Here is a 23,128-nt window from a genome sequence, read left to right on the forward strand (position 1 = left end):
GCCCTACAAAAAAATTTGAAATTTAAAATTGTAAAACAAAATTTTTCCCAATGAAAAAATATTTTACTTTCTTTTTCAAATAAATAACCAAAAATTTTTAAAAAAAAAATTCAAAATTTTACCAAATTTCAGAAAACCCTATTTTGAAAACCCGTGGGCTTTGAACCCAAAATTTTGGAGTTTAAGGGGGTTTTCCTTTCCTTTCAAAAGAAAAAAAAAGGAAAGCCAAAACCAAAAAATCATTTTTTGCGGGGCCAAAAACCAAAAAAAATTTAAAGGGCCCCCCTGGGGGGGTTTGAAGCAATTGGGGTGCCAGGGGGGGAAAACTTTTTTAAAAATTAAAAACCTGAAAAAAAATTGGTTTACCTAGATTTTTAACCCAAAACCCCCCAGGGGTTTATAAAACTTTTAGGGGGTAAACCCCCAAAAAATTTTTATTCCAAAATTAAAATTTAAAAAAAATTTAAAATTTTATACCCTTTTATTTTTGTTTGTTTTTAAAAAGGGGTTTTAAAAATATGAAAAAAAAATTTTTTTTTACGAGTGGAGGGGGTTTTAAAAAAATAAAAAATCTTAAGTTTGAGGTCCAAAAACACACTGAATAAGTAACTTGGGCTCAAATAATGTTTTTTAACCTAAAAGTACGTATTGTTTTGAGCATATACTAAAAGTTACAAATATATTCCACAGAAATTGCATAAAATAATGTAATTTAAGTAAAATTCAAAAAATTTCAAAAATTCCGCTGTAGGATGAAGATACACTTGTTACTATAGAAACAAGTAAATATCAATATTTTATAGTTGAAATGAAGCAGAGCAATACAATTCAAAGTTGATATAAATATATTTTATATATATTTTGTTTAAACTATAAGGACAAAGACGTAAAGTTCACAGAGTCACTATAGTGGCCCGCGGCGCTCAAGGTACCGCATACGGCGAGCCACTATAGTGGCCCGCAGCGCTCAAGGTACCGCATACAGCGAGCCACTATAGTGGCTCACGGCGGTCAAAGGGTTAATGGTCATTGAAAAAGACAACTTTACAGGAAATTGCAGCTGCTTAAAAAATTGGAAAGGTAAGTCTGTAGGGATTAAAGGAATCCGAGAACTCCAAATAAATTCTCCATTACCATATCTAGTGAGTATTGTGCATTCTATCTGTGCATATTATTGTGGGGTTTTAAAGATTTTACCTGTAATTGAGTACAATTACATAATTTAGGGAGATTAAGGTTACGTAGCAAAATGATGGGACACCTTATTTTCAAAAACATCTATGCGGATGTATTCCAGAGAGATGCAAGGAAACCAGGAATTTTGTAGGAAAATGAACTGCCTCATCAGTATCTACCGACTAGTATGTTTGTTTGTGATATATATAAAATTATATAAAACAAATATATAAATCAATTTTTGAAAGAATAAAAAATATTTACTTATTTGTTTGTAGGTGATAAAATTGCTCGCTCCCTGAGCCAAGCTATAGTCTTACAAAATTATGTAATTTTAATTACCACATAAATCACTATACCTATTTAAAAACAATCCTGATCAAGAATTAAATTTTTTGAAAAATAAAATTGTTTTTCTTTACTATATTAAAACAATAAAATAACAATAACTGCTACATTTGAGAATCTAAAACTATACTAAGGTAGTAATGCTACTAATTGGTTTTACTTAACTTTCGTTAGTCTTGAATATCATTATTATACTTCGCAATGATTGTGAAATCCTGTTGTTATGAATTGTGTTTTGTGCCCACTTTATGGACCATTGCATACCATAATTTTCTTGATTTGAAAAACTTTATAATATATACTTTTAACAATCCTGATATTATATAACTCCCAACACAGAATTTTAATATTATAATACATGGTCCAGAAATATGTTTTCTACTGTTGACTTTTTCATGTTAAGCAAAACATTGATAACCACTGTGTCATATAACTTTAACTGTATGATAAAATGAGGACATATTAAAACAATTACTTAAAAATTTGGGGGTTTAATAATAAGTTTTATAACTCACTTTTTACAAAATCCTTCACAAAATGACAAGTTTTAATATATCTACATTTATTTTTTAACTCTTTGTAACTGTATTTATTGGATTTTTATAATAATTACTTTATATTTTTATATTTCATATTAATGACTAAAACTTCTCACACTGTCAATGAATGTATACTTTAAAGAAATTATGATTTAATTACTTTTACTATATTACACTTGTGTAATGTTTTACCACAGAACTAAAGATTCCAGAAGTCGCATGGCAGCCACTTGAATAGAAGGTAAGACAGACATGACAGCAAGGGCTTCTAAGGATGAGCCGAGTGAAGCATGTGTTGGCTTTTGAGCATGAGTTATCACATCCAGAATGGCATTGGGTGCTACTGCCTTGGCAACAGGGAATTCTTCTCTGAAACAACATAAACATCATATTATTACATTAAAATAAACTGTAACAGTCGATCTTATACATATCTTTATTGTACAGTTATTTTATATTTGGGGTTTTAGAGGATACAATTCAGTAGTAAGATATCCTAGTCAGTTTGGACATAGCTAGAAACACTGATTTGATGTAAACAAATTGGTCTCTGTCAAAGTGAGTACTGGGAGTCATCATCAGTTACATAACCCAATCACACCAGACACCAAACTAATTTTAGGTTCATTTTAACTATAAATCCCTAAAAATAATCCTAAAAAAATCCTTAGTCCTAAAAAACTACACTGCCTTTACAATAGTCCCAAGTTGGGTTGAATAATTGTATAACCACCACAACATACTTTCAAAATATGTAACATTAAAGTTTTATAATAATAAAAATAGATATCATCCAACAGAATCTCACCAAAATGTCATCCGACACAACTAAAAGAAAAGTAGTCTTGAAATTCTGAAACTTAATCTCAAGGTTTTGTGTCTAAAGTCTACAAGCAGGTCTTGCACCCCATTATCTCGACATTTGTGGTTATTGATGTCCATAGGATTACTCAGATTTAAGTGAAACATTGGTTTTGCTGTACCAGTGTAGTTTCAACTGAAAGGTATAAAACAGTGAGAAGTGAACCTACCTAAGTGAAAAGGTATTTATTCAATGTTAAAACTGATTAAATTAGACAAAATTGTAAAATTATTGGAATACTGGTCAAAGTATTGATAATTTGTGTGTATACTTTGTATTGTATTGTAAAGTACAAGTTATATAAATTTAGATCTAAGCCGATCCTAACATTACCTAGATGTATGATTAACTTTTCATTAAAAATATTATGGATACGACTTTATACATGACTAATAGTGTCGAAAAATAAATATGTTTGGCACAAAACCTATTATAATAACTGAGAATTCAAAATTGCTTTGAAAAAATAGTAACAAAACAAACTCCCTCTACTGGATTTAAACCATGATCACATCATTAAGTTTTATTCTCGCCCTTAAGTTCTTGAGATATAGTGATAACTGATAGCCAATATGAAGCTTCTACACACATTTTCATCAATTCAGCACATATACACATGTCATGAAGGGGAACATTCATGGAAGCTCACTATGACACTGTCTCCCAGTGCATCATGACTTTAATTCATCATATAACAATTCAGGTTTGTTAAGTAAAGCAGTTTAATACATTTTAATATAGACTACATTCCGATGTAAATGTGTATTGTAAGTAATCAAGGTGTTTCTAAGACTGTTCACAACTCACATGTATAAAGCACGACAGTTTTACTTACAACAGCAAAGAAAGCACAACAGTTTCACTTACAACAGCATACATTGCAGGAACTGACTCACTGATGAGAACTGCGCTGCTAGTCTCTGAGTTCTTAACAGCACATTTTTTTCATTTACAGATTCCAACTCTAGCAGCTCACCTTGTGATGTCGACTCTGCAATCTGCAATCAACACAATTTGACATCAATGATGACATCTATAGATAACTAAAACAGAACTGGCAAGTGAAGGCCAGATTTTGAAACAAGTTCCTGATATTCCATGGCCGATATTAGTATGGCGAGGGCAAACAAGAAACCATCTTTTGGTTTTGAATCTTGACAGATAAAATCTCTACTGTAATTTTGATTGAACAAGGTTTACAGCTGGTTTGCCTTTTCTGTCGTTATGTATTTTTCACAAAAAACATCACTAGCTGTAGCAATGTCTCTTTGTTCCATTGCCTTCTGTCACTACATATTTTGTATTTTATATATTACTTTTGGGAGTACTTCCAAGTGAATTCTTTGAGCCCTTAAAACCACTCTTCTCCCTTAAACTTCCTTTAATTTTGCACTTACAGAATACTTCTTTTATAACAAAACAAAAATCTTGAACTACCCTCCTCATTATGTATTATTAAAAATAGTCAACGTTGCTTACACTTTTTCAATTCTGTGGTTTTTCAAGTTTCCTTGTTTTTATTGGCTATTTAAAAAGAACATTTCTTTCTGCAACACTCGCCTAGAATAAGGTTTCAGAAGAAATACTTCGCAGTGCATGCTGCAGTAGCAGTGAATCAGAAGTCTTCTTCAAAATACTTGTATCACAAACATGGCCATATAGCCTATTTTTAACAAGATGTTTTTAACAACCCTACACACCATGTATCCTTTGGATGGGGATGGAAATCGTGTTCACCCATCTGAGTATCTAAGAAAATTTAAAATCTTTACACAAAATCAAACCAATAATTATGTAAAAGTAAGATGATAATAAACAAAAGTAAATAAAAATAAAAATTTGTATATATAATTTGTATTTTATATAAAATTATATATAAATAATTTATAGCCACTGTGAAATTATACATTAGGGTAAATGAGATTTACTTGTTGATTTGGGTTTAAAAGTGTACACAGTCTTTGGGTTTGAATATAAAAACATGTGTAACATAATGAAGAATGATCAGCTGCATGAAATAACCTCTACAGTAGTCTGTGGCCATTCATACCATGACACAGTCGATATGGTCGTATATCTTATTGAGGAGAGAGTGCAATAGTGTGATAAGAGATAACTGTTGCTGCTGCCATGATGTCTTGTACGTTGCACCTTGCTTTCCCCCACCTCCCAGCCTAGCTAGCAGTGGTACACATCGTGCCGCCACTCCCACCACAGCTGGCTTCCCTTCGACAGTTCTCAACAGCAGCTTCAATATGTCAGTCTGTAACAAGAAACAATACGTACTTTTATTGCTCTCCTTTAATGTCTATATCGGATTTGACACGTATAAGAAACTAAGTCAACATTTAAAATTGTTAATTACAAACTTTGTTATATAAAGAAATAAACGTACTTTGAATTCACCCGAGGGGCCTGAATACTGAGACATACAAGCTTGCAGACACTCTAGAAGTTCTACAGAAACCTGGAACACATAATGTTGATACTTTCAAATCCATTAAAAGACCATGTCAATTAGATTACTATACTTACAATATGATGTAACTCCTAGAATACATTATGTAAATTAACTGTCTTGTTTCCATTCTCAACTGCTGAACTAGATTTCTGTAATGTTTTTACACTTACATTCCAATCCTAGTAATATTATAAATGCAAAAGTCCCTTTGTTTTGCTTTCACGCATAAACAATTCAACAAATTGTACTGAAATTTTATATTAATATTCTTACGGTGCCTAGTATGAATATAGATAGGCCTATTCTTATTTTGAAAATCCCTCCAGGCTACGCCCCACTGGTCTTTAAAGCAGCATAAAGTCCCATCTTGGTCTCTAAAGTTGTGAAATGTTAAGTAGAAAACACTGTCAAAATTTAACAGGACAAAAAAAAAAAACAAACCTTGCTTTTCACTGAAAGAGGTAACACAAACTTGTTGGAGAGATGAAAATCCTTTATTATAATAATAACAAGACCAAACCTGCTACAAAATCGAAGAATTTGAAAGTTGGAGACAAGTTTTTCAATAATGATTTTTCTTTTATATTTTGATCTAAACCTCTGACTTTTTATTCTATTATCCATTAAAAAATAAAACAAGCTATGTAATTTGCTAATTACAAGCACATTTTTAATTATTTTATTGATTTTAATACTTCCATTATTTAACAAATTTGTATTGTTAAGTAATTGTCCATTGTTTTATTATGTAACATAGATTAATGACACAATCACTGTTCTTGATGCTCATGTGAATTATTGTAACATAATACAAGATTAGTAAAATTACCGTTGATTTTTTATTTGATAAATTATGATTAAAAACTTGTTTTTTTTATTTTATTTTCTATAATTTAGGCAAAAGTATACTAAAATAGTCTTAAATAAAATTACCATACATAAAAAATAAAAATTAACAAGTACTTTCAAAACAACTTTAGTCACAAGTTTTTAAAGATTCGTACCACATAATAAAATTAGAATATCGTCTTTACTCTCAATACCATCACAGATGTTTTCTTTATTAAGTACCTGTTCAGCTTTACCTCTTGGTCTTACAAATCCTACACTGTCATAAAGTTTTTGACACTGATTTATGTTCCAAATTAAGTCTCTTCCATGACTATCAGAGCATAACAACATCGTCTTTGTTCGCTCAAGGTGGAGTAAATATCTCTCTGCCGCTGTGATGTTGTGCTATCCCAGTCTCTCCACCACTGCTCGGTGCTCACCCACTCGCTTTATCCCCCTGACCTGGCCACTGCCACTGCGGCTAACCTCACACCAAAACGCAAGCTTCCTGGATACGTCTATGGATACATTAGTCTGTTCAATTAACATTTTATACTTGAACTATGACATTTGTATAGGCCTACATACAATAATACAATATAGTTATAGAACAGGTAAGTATCTGCAGTGTAAACGAAACAGCGCGAGCGAGACACAAACCACAAAGCTGGTAAATGGAAACAAGGAAATGCTCGTCCCACTCCCCACCTCTGTGCGCTACTCTCTCATCCCTGGAGAGTCCCTCCTGCACGCGGCAGCTAATATATTTGCTTTTGCGTTGAATTCCTTGCGATCAGTTTATCTATACAAGATTGTTCTAATTAGTTATTTTTTGTGCATGAACAACATATCTCATAACTTGTACTTGTTTCTTAGATTTACCTGAATATTCGTTTTATGCTTCACATTTTCCAATAAAAATCTTGGAACAATCTGTTTAGCAGTCTCTTTATTCACTTCTGGAAACTTCACAGACAACTTAATCAGCTTTGCTGCAACAAAGGTTTTTAATAAAATAACTTTCAAATAAATAAAATATTACATAACATAATTATCACAAAGAGTATATTAATGATTATTCATAATTCCATACAGTATCATATTTCTGACAATTAATGAAATAAACAAAAAGTGAAGTCTAGAATTAAATAGAGCTACTTGAAAAAAATACAAATGATAAATTTAAATATATATATATATGTTATATATATATATATATATATATATATATATATATATTATATATATATATATATATATAATATATATATATATATATATATATATATGAATAAAATGTTAAACACTTAAACTATCCTCCACAAGAACAAAAAACATAAAACTCTGTCTTGAAAAAGTATTGGTTAATAGTGTGAGTTCAATCATTACTAGATTTTAAAATGTAGGCCTACAGTGAAGTTGTTACAATTATATATAAATAGGGCTTATGTAATTAAGCACTGCATACAATAAAAACTATATAATGCTCTAAATACCTGGTTTTCTGGGATGCATTTGTTACTATCCAAATTTTACATAGATAAATATTTGGACATGTATGTGCTCAGCTCCAATAAGGACAAAATTAGAGATATGGTTTTGCCTAAATACTTACCATCCAGATATACTTGTATAGAAGTTAAGAATGATGTTTAGAGTTCAATATGAACGCTCAGCTATTTTGACAAGGTGAGAGCAAATATATAAAAATGAACCTTTTTTCATAACTTTTAAATCTTTTAAGACTTCTAGAGTTTTATATTGGCATCTTCACTAAAGTTCTCAATGATACTGACTAATTCATAACTAAAAATTAGGGGTTAGCTATTACTAAAGGAACAGAAATACTGAAGCCAAAAATTACATGTATTGTTTAAAAATAGCATTAAACCTGATTACCTCGATTGAAGCCTGTAAAGTCAAATGTAATAAAAATGTTTAGTTATATTTAACACATAGTGAAATAATATTTTATTAGAATATTACAATGAAGGAACGATAACTGATGAAAGATTATGCAAATAAACATTCTTTCATGAGACTTTCAGGACCCAATGCCTCAAAACACTCTCTAAGTATATAAAATATATTTAATTATTAATTATTTCATATACATTGAAGATGCAAATGATATCCATTCACTGCACTAATTAAATAATTTATTCACTACAGCATTGAATAGATTACTTTATTTACAGTAAAACTCCAGTTAACCGAAACAAATGGAGGAATAGCCATTTCAGATTACCTATTTCTCATTTAACCCAATTACAGAGCCAGCTCTGTGCCGGTGGCTTAGGGCCATGCTGTGCTCCAGACGGATCAGGGCCGATCTCAATGAAGAATCGCTTGTGATCGCACCCACAAGGGGATGCCCTCAAGGAGGCATCCTGTCACCTCTACTGTGGAATCTAGTAGTAGATGGTCTACTTGAGGACCTTACTAACAATGGAATCTATGTCCAAGGATATGCAGACGACATAGTCCTTATGGTACAGGGAAAACATACAAATGTTGTTGTTGATATCATGAATACCAACCTTCAACATTTACACAACTGGTGTCATGGAGAGGGACTGAAAGTAAATCCCTCTAAGACAGTAGTTGTACCATTCACTAGGAAAAAGAACCTAGTCTCTTTCCAGGCTGAAACTCGCATCCACACAGCTTGAGTGGTCAAAGACAGTCAAATATTTAGGACTGACTCTAGACCATAAGCTTACGTGGAATGATCATCTTAACAATATCCTGCACAAAGCAAAGTGGGCGCTCATGACGTCCAGGAGACTTGCAGGAATCTCATGGGGCATAAAACCCCATATAGCGCTATGGCTTTACAAAGCAGTTGTAAGGCCTCAAATCACTTATGGTTCATTAGTCTGGTGGACAAAGGTGAATCAGGTAACTGCTAAAGCCAAGCTCGAAAGCTTACAAAGGCTTGGCACAATCTTTGCAACCGGAGCATTTAGGAGCAGTCCCTCAGCGACCCTCGAGGTGGCTTTAGGACTTCTACCTCTTGATGTCTATATAAAAGCTGAAGCGCGTAAGTCAGCTTATCGGCTGATGGTTGCTGACTTGTGGAGGAATGGCACGTCTAAAACGGGCCATGGCACCATCACCGAAGCTGTAAACCCAAACGCTATTCTCGAAATGGTCTCAGACATAATGAGAACGGAATTCGTATTCAATAAGCCATTCTCTGTTGACTTCTACTCCAGAGATGAGTGGAAATCGCAAGATAACATCCCAACAATAAGAAAGAGCTTTGTCTGGTACACGGATGGCTCGCTTATTAAGGGCAGAACTGGATATGGAGTGTTTAGTCAATTCCCTAGAACTGCCCTTTGCGGCAGTTTGGGACGGAACTGCTCCATATTTCAAGCTGAAATCTATGGTATCCTGGCCTGTGCCAACCTAGGCCTCACCAGAGGGTACCAAGGAAAGAACATCTGCATAATGTCAGACAGTCAGGCAGCTCTTAAAGCTCTTGACTCCAACAGCATTTCATCCAAGCTTGTGTGGGAGTGCTTCAACACTCTCTGCAAGCTTGGATCACGCAACTTTGTACGTCTTGGTTTGGGTACCGGGCCACATAGGCATGGGTGGCAACGAATGCGCCGACAGGCTTGCCAAAAGCGGAGCAAGCATGCCATACACCGGTCCAGAACCGAGTTGTGGTATAAGCAAGTCAGCTGCTTACCAAAGTATAAACAAATGGTCCAGGAAGACACACCGCTTGCGGTGGCAGAGTCACCAAGGACAAGCACTCGGCAAAAGACTGCTTGCTGATTCTAGCTCCGGCTTCACCAGACGGCTGATGGGGCTGGGCAGAGATCAGGTTAAGCAAGTGATTGCCTTGATCACTGAACACGGCCACTTCAGGAAACACCTAAACACTCTAGGTTTACGAAATGAGGACTCGGAGTGTAGATTCTGCAATAAGCCTGAAGAGACTGCAAAACACATAATACTGGACTGTGAGAGACTGGGAGCAAGGAGAAGGGCTCTTTTCGGTGATAAACAACCAGGCGACGAACCAGATGCTAGTATAGGGGAAAAGCTTCTTAGCCTAATTAAGGGCACAAAGATAGGCTTACCCCTCTAACATCAAAGGGGCACACAATAAGCTCAGGTTGACGTGTGAGGATCTGTGAATCCACCCCAATACCCCAACGCAAAAAAAAAAAAAAAAAAAAAACCCAATTACATCTCAAAATAACCAATTAAAATGGGTGTTTAGGGGAAATGAATTAAACACACATGATTTCTGTACACTATGGGAATGGTGGCAGGAGTGGGGGAGATGACTAATAGCAACAGTGTGAGTCAACGGGCACTCAGGTGGCACAACACAGCATCGGATGTTAAGGCAAAGATAGGGTGAATCATCTCAAGGAAAAATTATTTGCCTAGCCAGTCGCTACACAAATCCGCCCACTATTCTGCCTAAAGGCGGAGGATTGGCACAGTGTTCTGTTGTTGAGTATAAATTATATTACTTGGTTATTAATATACACATTATCATTCATAAAACCGTTTCAGTTGACCAGAGTTTGGGTAACTGAGTTTTTACTGTACAAACATAAACTCGCAAACACTAGGTGTGTTTCGTAAGTGGAATAAATAGAAAAATTTGCTTAGCCAGTGAGTACCAAATAAAAATTTGGATTTCTAAGATTATACAATGTTAACGTATAACTTACTCAGTGCTCTGATTGAAAGACTGTCAATAACTCCACATCTTTGGTAGATAAACTTGCTGCAGTGAAGCATCCAAGATAAAGCATTGTTGGAAAACACTTCTACAGAAATTTGAGGTAAGAAAGATATAAGTAAGAGAAGACCTTTTTCTCTGTCAAATGAATTATTTAAGTTGGTGTTGATATGTTTTATAATGGTTTCTGCATTCTCCTGAAAAAATCACACACAAAATTACAAAATTTGTGAATGTTCAAAATCTGTTAGAAATGAAATCAGAGGTGTAAACCGAAGAATTAAAATTACAATATTAAATAAACCTCCAAAATATGACATGTACCAGTAGCTAGGAGGCTGAATCAGTAATGTACCAGATAGGGATAGAAAATGAAATCAATGCAAACAAGGGATACAACTGCACAAGTCTTATTTATTTATTTCCTTTCAACGGTCAAAAACCAATTTACATTTATAAACTTATGATAGATGATTAAATAATACTTAAAGAAAAGGGCCAAACCAAACATGCAACTGGACACAAGTGAAGGGTGATCTGCATGAGAAATAACTGTAAGCAAGTGGCTACCAGTGACTCATATGTAATAATACACTTCACTGTAATAATTATAAGATATAATTATATGAAATATATAATTTATAAAATATACTTCTCACCACTTCACAATGAAATCAATAATTAATTGTTAAAAATATATGTTTCACGGAGAGAGTAGGGCTGCCACATTTGAATCTGGATACAAAATTTTCGACTAGAAATACTTAAACTATGAAATAAAAAAAACATAATTATAGTTATTTACAATAAATTATATCCAGCGTCTATTAATGAGCTCGAATGGTACACAGACGGCTCCAAAACCAAAAGGGGCACAGGCGCTGGAATTCTGGGAGTGAGACCATGTAGGGAGCTGGTGGTTCCTATGGGTCCGTATCCGACAGTATTTCAAGCGGAGGTCGCAGCCATTATGGAATGTGCTCGTGAGAATTTTCGTCTGCGATATAGGGGCAAGACGATTAACATTTTCACGGACAGTCAGGCAGCGCTGAAGGCGCTGGATTCCTGTGCAATCAAATCCAAACTGGTTTGGGATTGCTATCAGACCCGTTTCCTCCCTTGCCAGAATCAACAATGTAACCGTTTGTTGGGTTCCTGGTCATGTGGGGATTCTTGGGAACGAAAGAGCTGATGCCCTGGCCAACCAGGGCTCAGCAACAATTATGACGGGCCCTCAACCGTTCTGTGGTGTTCCAAGGTGTGAATCCTCTAGGGTTGTCTCGAAATGGATTTGCGCAGAGCATGGGAGAAGGTGGAGGTTGCATCCGAGTTTGAGAGTGAGTAGAATGGTATTACAGTCACCTTCTTCCAAGGTGGCTTCGGACCTTCTCTCATTAAACAGATCAATGTGTTCTAAGGTCATTGGTCTTATTACGGGGGTATGGTCACCTGAGGAAGCATCTACACAGAGTTGGCATCCTTCAGGAGGATCCGCTCTGTGGAAGGTGTAATGAGCAGGAGAAGACTGCACCTGATTGCCATGCAATAGCAAGAGAGCGGTATGCCATCTTTGGTAGCATGGACAGGGGTGGTGAATTTTCCCAGAAGGACCTGATAGGTTGTTTTCGGCGGTTTGTTGAACTGCTGAAGTTGTAGACTGGTAGGCCTCATGGTGTTTCCGGGGTGCGCAAAAAGCCCTTGAGGCTTAAGTGCATGGCAGTAGGCCGCCCCAAGGGGAAAAAAAAAAAAAATGTAGCATTATTAAATAAAAATAGTGTACAAAATGAATTCAAAATAATTCGTATGGTGTCACTTGCTACTCTAGACAGGAATGATTCTACCAGAACCTGTCCAGTAGAATTCCAGATAGTAGGAGACTCCCACTGTTAAAGCTATAACCTAAAGGTAGGCGCAGCTGGCTATCGTGTTCGCAGCTACTGATAGATTACGCGCCAAATTCAAATCTATAGTGGCACTCGCCGCATAAGTACAATGGCAATTCAGATGTGTTACTTGTTTCATAAGCTGTCAGACATATTTAACCTTCTAGTAAAAAGTAAAAAAATGTTACACTGTTTTATTTGTTACATTGGTATCTATGACATTAAAGACCAACCCGGCAAATAACGAGTTTCACGTTATTAACGTATACTGCTCATCCTCCTGAATAAAAACATGTGGTTTTAGAAAGTGAAAATCACAAACAACTTTGTTTTTTATTAATTGAAATGTAAATGTACATTTGTGGTTATATTTGTGTTCTGTGCATCTATAATTTCTGTGTTATGTATGATTTCGAGAGTTATCTGCTCCCGATAGCTTCTGAGGTCAGAACGTTTTAGTTATACATCATCTACCGGGTCTGTTCAGTCTATTCAAGAATCGCGTCTACTTGCTCTGGTTAATTTGCGTGGTGACTCTAAGGTTAATTTGTTTTGAAAAATTTTTTACCTGTTTCATTGCGGATTATGTGAGCAGTAAAAATATTAGGAAATTTAATTATTCCTTTTTATTTGATCGCGTTTTTTTTTTCTAAATAAGATTGTTTGTAAGAAGTTTGTTGTGTAATCATGTATTACTTTTAAATCCAGAAATGTTTTTATTTAAATGATTGAAAGTTACCACGAGGTATGTAAGTACATATGAAGTTATAGTTACATTATTTGTGTACATTTATTAAACTTATGTTTGTTTTTACACTATTTATTGGTTTGTTGAAAGTTTGATTAAATTTGTATGCATCATTTCAAATTTATTTTTACCACACTGGAAACGAGATTCACCTTATTAACTTATTGCTGTTGTCTTTCTGAACAAAACAATATAAGGTTTCAGGGTATTAAAATGATGAATTTTAGAACATTATAAATGAAATTGCAAAGATAGAAGGAAGTTTTAGTTAGGTGAATTTACAATATTTGTTTTTTAAGTCACGTTTCCTATAAAGCAGTAGTGGCCGGAGGCATTCTTGATTAGACCATTTAGAATTTTATTTTTTACTGATATATAATACCTCGAGGGATGTTTTTAATATTTTTTAGACATAAAAACATTTGAACTAAACTGTAATTTGAAATACTTATAACGTAATTTGGTTTGACATTTTAGTTTCGATAATCATGAATATCGATAATTTGATTGTGTTGATAGCCGCTAATTTTACTGCAGTATAGAGTAGGTTTGGTGAAATCAAAGGTTTTCAACTAGAAGTGCACTATGAATCTCGTTGAAACATGCTACAGTAAACGGGTAGTGTTCGATAAGCGGATCTGGTATTTTTAAATTGATATTGACAAACGGTGTTACTTAATTATAACTTTTGGTTAGGGTACGATAAGTGGACCCGGTTTTTTGTATAGAAGAATGTAACCATCGATACCTAATATTCGCATATCAAATCCTAGACTATCAATCGATTTAAAAGTATCTATAGTCCTCAATAATAATCATATGTTTTAAATTAAAATATGAATTTAATATTTACAGTGATCAAACAAATTATTATAACCAAAACTAGGAAAACTGAAGACGACCATTTTTGCTCCTCTCACAGTTACAGTTGTTTCTTTCCAACAATATTCACATACTGGATTTTTCGTTACGAGTCCAACATGTTGAAGCCACGAAAAACATGTCTTAGGCCTATCACCTTTCAAAGCAATGCCGTGTAGTTTTTTTTAAAATTGACAGCCATTTTTAATAATCAAATGTTACTTATGTAAAATTGAAAAATTACCCTACGTGTATTATATGAAAGTGTTTACAGCTGTTGATATAGATTATTTGTTAATTGTTCAAAATAATTAATCAGTATCGATTGATTATATCGATGGTTATGATTAAGTAATATCATTTGCCAATTTCAATATAAAAAACCGGGTCCGCTTATAGTACCCTACCCTTTGATATAACTAATAGATACTGATTTTTTAACAATAACTAACATGTACCAACTATAAACACTTTTTCGATAATAACAGACAGTTGAAAACTCATAGAGAACTGTGAAATGAAAGTTAAAAAGTGGAATATCAACCGACCTGCTTGCAGATCATCTCTGTGAGTATTTATGCAGAACAGATTTTCTAGAGAAGATGTTTTAAACACTTCTCGAAAACGGTTAATCATTGCTACACATATAAGTAATTATGCATATTTCGTATTTCCTGTTATAAATGTTTTTTCATGTTGCTATCATAACATTATTATTTATGAGTTTTTATTATTTCCAGTTTTAACAGTTCGTTTCATCACTATAGCTCATTTATTATTTATAACATTATCACTATGTGTATTATATTAGTTATTTTAATTAAAAATTATTGTGATTATGGTTATAGATATGTTGATATGATTTATAGCCTAAATGCATATTCAATAAATGAATATTATGATTGTAATAATCAATATAAAAAAAACAGGTCCCCTTATTGTAATCTATCCCAGTAAACCTGTTCATTAAACATACTATCATCCAGTGGTTCTTTAGGGATCTAGGGAGAAGAAATTTTGGAATTGAGGTTATGTTATACATCAAGTTACTTTACTTTAATTAAACTATTAAGCCGCCAAAATTTGTTTAATTTTCTAATTAGGATACAAAATACTCAATGAAAACAAATAATTACGTTAAAAAGTGATTTGTTCATTATACCATACTAAGTAAAAATAGTTAAGAGGCATACCTTCTTATGAAAAACTCCATTTTCAAGACAAGACTCCAAAAAGTCTTTAAAATACTGATTGTTTGGAGTAAACTCTAGAGAACATTGAAGAAGATCTACAATATTATTATTCATATTTAACGTATTAAAATTAAACTTATGTATGAAGCTCCTTCTCGTACTTGAACTTAGGATAAACAAACATCATAACCTAAAATTAAACACGTGCGACATGAATGTAAGCCTCTCTTTTTTTTCTTTTTTTTTTGTTTGTTTGTTTAGGCTATGACTTGATCATTTAGCTGTGGTGTTCCCTGTGATTTTTTCATTCTGTGGTTGTTTTCTCTCTTGGGTATATTTAAAGGTTTCTATTGATTTTCTTTAGGTACGAACATGTATGTTTTATAGTATTATTAGTACAGTGTGGGGCATTGTACTTGTTGTATCGCACAAGTACAACAGACATAAGAATTGTGGAATATCGTTTTACAGGTAAGGTAAGTAGCACTCAATATACAGTCTGAAGTATTTAAAAGTAAAAGTAATGTAAAGTAAATAAGCATTAAGGTATTAATATGTATACGTAGTATTTACGTATTAATTACGTTTTCAGTTATAAAAAAAATTGTCTGATACTGTTCCCAGGTATTTATAATAAGGGACAATGTTGTAAGAACATCCTTGAAATCCAAAATAAAGTTTATTCCGTTTTATTATATAAATCAATCCGCAGTTTATTTAGCAAATAATACCTGAACTCAAGAAAAGGGAAATAATATTAGCAACGTATCTTGCAAATTTATATGTTGGGGATGCCGATTCTTCTTAATATGAAATAGCTTTTCAAATAAGGAACTAATTAATTTTATCTTTCTAAAACCAAACCTAGTTTAACTTATTTCAGGCGAAGAATCCTAATCTCGTTTTCACGGTGGGTTTATAAAATTAATTCTTTCCCAAATTGTTTTGTTACTAATGTTTTTTTATTAAATTTATTTATTATGTAGCCTAATTTGTTCTCATGATGGCGGAAATTCTTACAGTTTTCCTTGAGATCCAGACATACGGAATAAATGGGTCATAGCAACTAGAAGAAAAGAACTTCTTGCCTACTTCAAGCAGTCGCATTTGAATCGGTTTTTTTAAAAGGGCGTAAGTCAGAAAATCAAAACTTTCGGAAAACTAGAAAAAACTGTTTCAAGGCCAATAGTTGAATTAATTTTTTGCTTTAAAATGTTTAACAGATGAATAATATCAATTAGAGAGAGTGTTCAAAGTTTTACTCCTTTATTCCTGTAAATGATTGAGTTATAAGCCTTCGAAAATGTGAAAATATCGCCCTTTTAAAAAAATCTCATTTTGAGGTAACAAAAAAAGACTATTTCATGAAAAACTGGAATTTTATTAAACAAATCAGTACAAAGAATTAAAAAATCCAAATGTATGTTTAAAAAGAGTTTTGTCTAACAAAATTAGTAGGCTTAGGTCAAATTTAATAATATTTACAAGTCATCATTTGCTTCTCCCTGCTCAAAATCGCTGCTATTGTCGGCGGATGCATCAACAGTAGGCCAGCTGCAAATATCGTTGAAGAATTCTATATGTTCCTCTGGAATGTAATCTTTTAATGTTTTGATGTCTTGTACTTTGGCAAATTTTAATGGGACTTGATCTTGATAAGCCTGATCCGAAGGTGGGCAAAGAACTTCTGCTGTTGTCTTGGACAAAAAAAAATGTGTGATGGACAATGCCATTTATTGTAGGGTATGCCTTAACATAACCTTTAATCTTACAGTCATATTGAAACATGAAGAGAGTACTAATCTGAAAGTACATGTTGTCTTTAGTTTGGGTTTTTTTTACCTTTTGATTCTTGTGATATACAAGATTTTTTGTAAAATACGTTTTGCCATTTCTTGAAATCTAAGATGATCTCGGGCGACATCATTTCATGGACAGTAAACTTGTTAAAGCGTAATGAGCTTTGCAGAATTATTTCAGTTGTTTCATGAACAGTAAAAATGCGGTCATGCTTTTTTAAAGCCTTTGAAATGATTCCAAAATCCCTGTCACAGGGAAGGAAACTGTGACCACGCACAGGGAAATACTGAGTAACTCTCTGAAAACGACCTGAGTCTGTCAGGTATAAACAAAACCTTGACATAGCTTGATTTTTGTTTTGGCCTGCACAGTTGTCACTGTACAGGCGAAGCTCAGTGTATTGGCTAGGCACTGATTTTAGGTATTCGTTAAGAAAAGAACATACTTCATTTGGGCCTTTCCGTGCTACTCCCTCATGATAGATGAATAATGTTGTATCGTTATTTTTACATTGTGTATTCCAAAGCAGTTAACTGACAACTGCCTCATGTAGTATAATTCCTGAACTGGCAGTTTAGGAATAGATATTGTTTTCATGTAATCGAACGCCAACGCCAAGACATGTTTTTCATTCTTACCTACTTCCGATTGTTCGTGCTGCAATGAGGTGTAAAACTTGTTGCTTCTGTTTTTATGAACGAGAAGTTCTGCTACTGCTGTCCTTTTCGCAACATTGTTTAAACTAGGGGACTTAATTTTCATATTAAGCTGCTCACACGTGCTGCACACGTCCACTTGGGGGCGGCCAAATGGATAGTTGAAGTTTTCTTTATAGTATTGCCAAAAGAAAGTTTGGCTCACTTTAGGCCTAACATCAGAGTGTTTTTCTAGGTACAATTTCCACATTTTTTTTAATATTTAAATCTGATGATAAATAATAGCTTTTTTGCCCTTATAATGAGTCTCTTTCAATGGGAATGATTTTATATGGTCATCTACTAATCTATGAACTTCAAAAGGCAAAGCATGACTGACTTTCCTGCCTCTTTTATCTTCAGGGGTTTGACCGAGAAGTTTTAGATTTCTGATGCGCCTTACACGTTTCTCGGTGATGGAAAACACACATAAAAATGCTTGAAAACATACCTGTTTCCTCTCGGTACCAACAATAATATGATATGAAAATGAGGCACTTTTCTGTTCTTTATTTTCCACATTTGGTCTAGGGCGCCTTTGCTGAACGTCTACAACATCAATCAGTCCTTGTAGATGCAAATCCTGCTCATTTTTAGATTGAATATTGTAGAATTTTTTGAAAACATCCAGGCAGTTTTCTTCCCCAAGTTTTGCTAAGCACTCCTTTACACATCTAAAACAAAATAACAAACTTATTAGAGCCAAATAAAAAGAACAGGGGTATTTATACAAATATTATTTTATAGGCTAGGCTACCCACAAATCTGACGCTATTTGGCCTAGTGGATTCACCAAGAAATTCTTATCGTGAAAGCTCTATTGTTGGTCATACATACTGTAATACTAACATTAAGTAAGTTAACATTAGATAATAAACTATTGGATTGTATTACCTGCAGTGGAATTCGGGTTTCTTTGCTGCAACTTCTTGTCCATTGTGATTTATATAAGACTGCCCGTTTGTTCGAGCAGCTTTTACAAGATTTCCTTTATACAGATGTGGATTCTGTCCTTTCCTTTTTCTAGGACTCCCAACAATAATACATTCACTCATAATGTTTAGCGATATTAAGTTTAAGAAACTTTGACAACATTCAATTAATGAATATAGAGTTTAAGGTTATAACTGGCAAGAATGAGAATGCTTCTGTCAGAATGATGCAATAACAGGTGACGTTGCAATTATTTTTAAAAGGGCGTGAGACAATTAACCAAACAGCTGTTTCCATAGAGATAGCTGACTTACGCCCTTTTAAAAAAATACTCTTAGTGACTTACGCCCTTTTAAAAAAATTGAAAGTTCAAATAATTATTTGTACCATAAGGAATAGTGATCAAAATGCCCTTTTAAAGAAAATCGATGTATCTAGCAATATATAGTTGAAAAAAAAAAAAATTAAAAGTGGAAATCGTAAAAAATATGACTTACGCCCTTTTAAAAAAAATCGATTCATTTGCAGTAAACACTTCACTTCTGATCATTACCAATTTCGACCAAATTGCAACTATGAACTACTCAAGCCTGATGCCGTGCCTTCTGTATTTGATGTTCCAACTTACCTATCAAAACATCCACATAAAAAAAACAAAAAAAAAAAAAAAAAACAAAAGGACGATTGTTAAAAAGAGCAGGTAATTATGAATTAAAACGCTATTATTGTAGTTATGCTTTTACATTTGTTGATTGTGTTCTATACATTTTTTGAGTATTTTTGCAAATGAAATAGGATATGATGGATGAAGTGAAGAATCCAGCAAGAGCGCCAAATGCTTCAAGTACTTCGTCAAGTATGAATGTAACCTCAGATGTCAATAACGGAAAAAAAATATGGTTGCCTGTAAAGTCGGTTTTACGGGCGAAGATTTTACGTGACAACGTCTTTTTCTCAGTAGAATATTTATTGATATGAATATTATTAAATTGCACAATAGGAACAAGGAATTGAATGAAAATAAGAATTGCACAAATTTTAACTATAGAAATATATTTTGTTTACTAAAACATTGTAAATAATTTGAAATTAATTAAAATTTGTTATTGTAAATGGTAAAGTTGAATAAAACATTTACTAAAATTGGAATTTGAAATTCTTGCTAAACACAGTTAAATTCTAACTCCGCGCGTGGTGATTGGTCGGTTTAGTTCGTTTGTTTGGTCGCACTGTTATGACAGGTTAGAGGTTATAATTTGTTATTTTAAATGTTTGACTAGCAATACGCGCTGTTTCTTCTCAATCGACTGAATTACGATTGATTGCAGAGTGATTTAAACTAATAATTTACTTAACACTATCAACATTTGTCAATAGTATGACATAACCTATAAACTCAGTTTCTCAACTTTTGTGTCAATCTAACAATTAATCAATCAATCATAGTTTACGATAATGAAATATCAGTGTACAATTATTTACCTTTATTGTTGTAGTTGTTGTAAATGACGAATCTAAGCACTCCACATTTTCACGAATAAACATAGTTATCTGCTTTATCCCGTGCGGCGGACCCACAGTTATCTGCTTTATCCCGTGCGGATCCCGTGCGGCGGACCCACTGGACGGGCATCGTAACGTTACCGGGCGTTAAACTTTTTCATGAGTGACTCCGAGCCGCAACCTAATTTAAGACGTTGTCACGTCAAAAAGAAAATCTCTTAAAAGAGACATAATTCCGCGTAATTATTATTTGAAAACATTATTATGAGTTTTGAGAGTAACAGATTAATTGCAGCTCAATTTTTAAAATATTAAAAATTTATATTCAGTTAACTAAATTAATTTTGTTATTAGATACATTTTTACTTATTATTCTTTGACAATACTTTTATTGCTTTGAAATTGTCCAATTTGTGGAATTGCAAACAACAATTAAAAATATGTAAAAACACGATTTTTTCCAGAAGCATTTCAACACATACTTACTCAACTAATATTTTTATAACTCAAAAGTATTAAAAAAATACAAATGGATGTATTAGTTAAGGCTTAAATTAAGGTTAAGATACATTAAGGCTTAGTTTTCAAAAGTTTTATATTTTTTTAGAGTCCTGGTTCTCCAACTAAAAAGTTTCTTCGTCGCAAAGTTAAAATTCTTCAACAGCGGCTGAAAAGACGAGTAGCAACGATTAAGTTAATGAAGCAGTTAGTTTCAGGTTTAAAGAAAAAAATGAATGCACCTGAAATACTTGAGATAGTACAACACAATTTTGAAGGGTTCCCTTTAAATATGTTTTTGCAAAGTATAAACAATAGAAATCGTAGTAAACATAAGGTAGTACACTCTGAAAAAATTAAAGAATTCGGACTTACTTTATTTTTATATTCGCCAAAAGCATACAATTATTTAAAACGGCAGCATTTTTTACTGCCCAATGCATCAACGTTAACAAGATGGATTTCGAGCTTTAAGTGTGATCCAGGATTCTTAGAAGAGGTATTCCTTTTTCTTAAGACAAATGTTCATAACCTGCCTTACTTAAAACATGAACTTTAGTTTTTGATGCCATGAGCATTAGATAGCAGGTTTTATATGACCACAATGATGGTCTGAATTGTGGCCATGTCACGTTGGGAAATAATATGCAAATAGATTTTCCTGAGACATTGGCTAGTGAGGCACTTGTGTTTCAAGTTGTTTCATTGACAGGTAATTTTAAGTGTGCAGTAAGCTATTTTTATATTGATAAAATAAGCTCACACGTTCTCTCCAAATTAATAAAAATGTGTATTTTAAAACTCTATGATGTAGGAATATATGTAGAAAATTTAACATTTGATGGTACGAGTACAAACATATCTGCTGTAGAAAAGCTTGGTTGTAAATTACCAGACAAACCATTTTTCATTCTTAAAACTGACAAGGAGCACAGGAAAGTATGTATTACCTTAGACGCATGCCATATGTTAAAATTAGCAAGAAATACACTATCAGAAAAGGACAAAATACAATCTGTAGATGGCGACGTTCATTTCAAGTTTATTCATAGACTTAATACCTTACAAATAAATCAGGGTTTACAATTCAAATAAATTATCAAATAAACGCATTAAGTTTACCAATTAAAACATGAATGTAAAAATTGCAGCTCAGACCTTGAGTTCGGGCGTAGCTGATGCTATTGATTTTCTCTTAAAAAAAAAGGATTCAGACTTTGTAAGGAGCTGAGGCTACAGTAAAGTTTATCAGAGTTATAGACAGACTATTTGATGTTTTAAATTCCAGAGACCCTTATTGTAAAAACCAAAAGAGTTTACTAAGAAAGAACAATTTGAATGTGTGCATTAACATGCTAAATGATACTTACCATATAACTATTTATTTGATTTGAAGATTGATGATATATCTATTTTAAAACATCCAAGAAAGATGTTTGCTCTTGAATTTCTAACAAACATAAACGCTATTAAAATTTTATCTAAGAGATTATTATTTGATTTTGATTATTTGATTTTCAGTATGTTCTAACATACACATTTTTTCAAGATCACTTGGAACTGTTAATTTCTTGCTAGGCAATTCCAGTGGGCTTTGAGGAAACTTATGTTTATAAACAGTGTACAAGCCTCTGAAAATAGTAATTGTTTTAAATTTTGAAGATATCAGTCAAAGTTTTGTAATGAGCATTGCTCAAATTGAGAATTTAAGCAAAATTGAACACAGTGAATACGTAGAAGAGATAGACAAATTTACAAAAGATTACTCGAAAATAATAGTTTTTCATTTTACAAAAATAATATCCTTTATTACTTTAGTGGATTTACAGTAAAAAATTCGTTCTATTATTAAATGTGAAGAATGTTGTAACTTGCTTATAGAAAATGTACTCGTATGTTAGATTTAAGCTCTTACACTCATTTCTCTGATTGTGTGTCTACGGGAAAATTAATTAGAGTCTCTTCTGATGTTACGAAAATTGTAAAATGTTTGTACACCATTCTGACGTTGAATGAACAAAAATGTAAACTAGATACTAAACGTTTAACAATATTAGCCTGTAGAACGCTAGCTAAAAATGTA

At 33.1% G+C, this 23,128-nt stretch overlaps 1 protein-coding gene across 1 annotated transcript; it reads right to left on the minus strand.

Moving 5' to 3' along the window:
* Positions 1-2,231: 2,231 nt before the first annotated feature.
* LOC124361483 (proline-, glutamic acid- and leucine-rich protein 1-like) lies at positions 2,232-15,832 on the minus strand. The gene is made up of 7 exons (XM_046815534.1): positions 15,617-15,832; positions 10,921-11,128; positions 7,100-7,209; positions 5,321-5,392; positions 4,976-5,188; positions 3,793-3,923; positions 2,232-2,432 (listed from the first exon to the last, which is right to left on the minus strand). Exons 1-7 carry the CDS (start codon positions 15,728-15,730, stop codon positions 2,252-2,254), a joined length of 1,029 nt encoding a protein of 342 aa, XP_046671490.1. The 5' UTR covers positions 15,731-15,832; the 3' UTR covers positions 2,232-2,251.
* Positions 15,833-23,128: the final 7,296 nt, after the last annotated feature.

This window comes from Homalodisca vitripennis, chromosome 4 (assembly GCF_021130785.1).
Source record: "Homalodisca vitripennis isolate AUS2020 chromosome 4, UT_GWSS_2.1, whole genome shotgun sequence".
Classification (NCBI taxonomy): Eukaryota; Metazoa; Arthropoda; class Insecta; order Hemiptera; family Cicadellidae; genus Homalodisca; species Homalodisca vitripennis.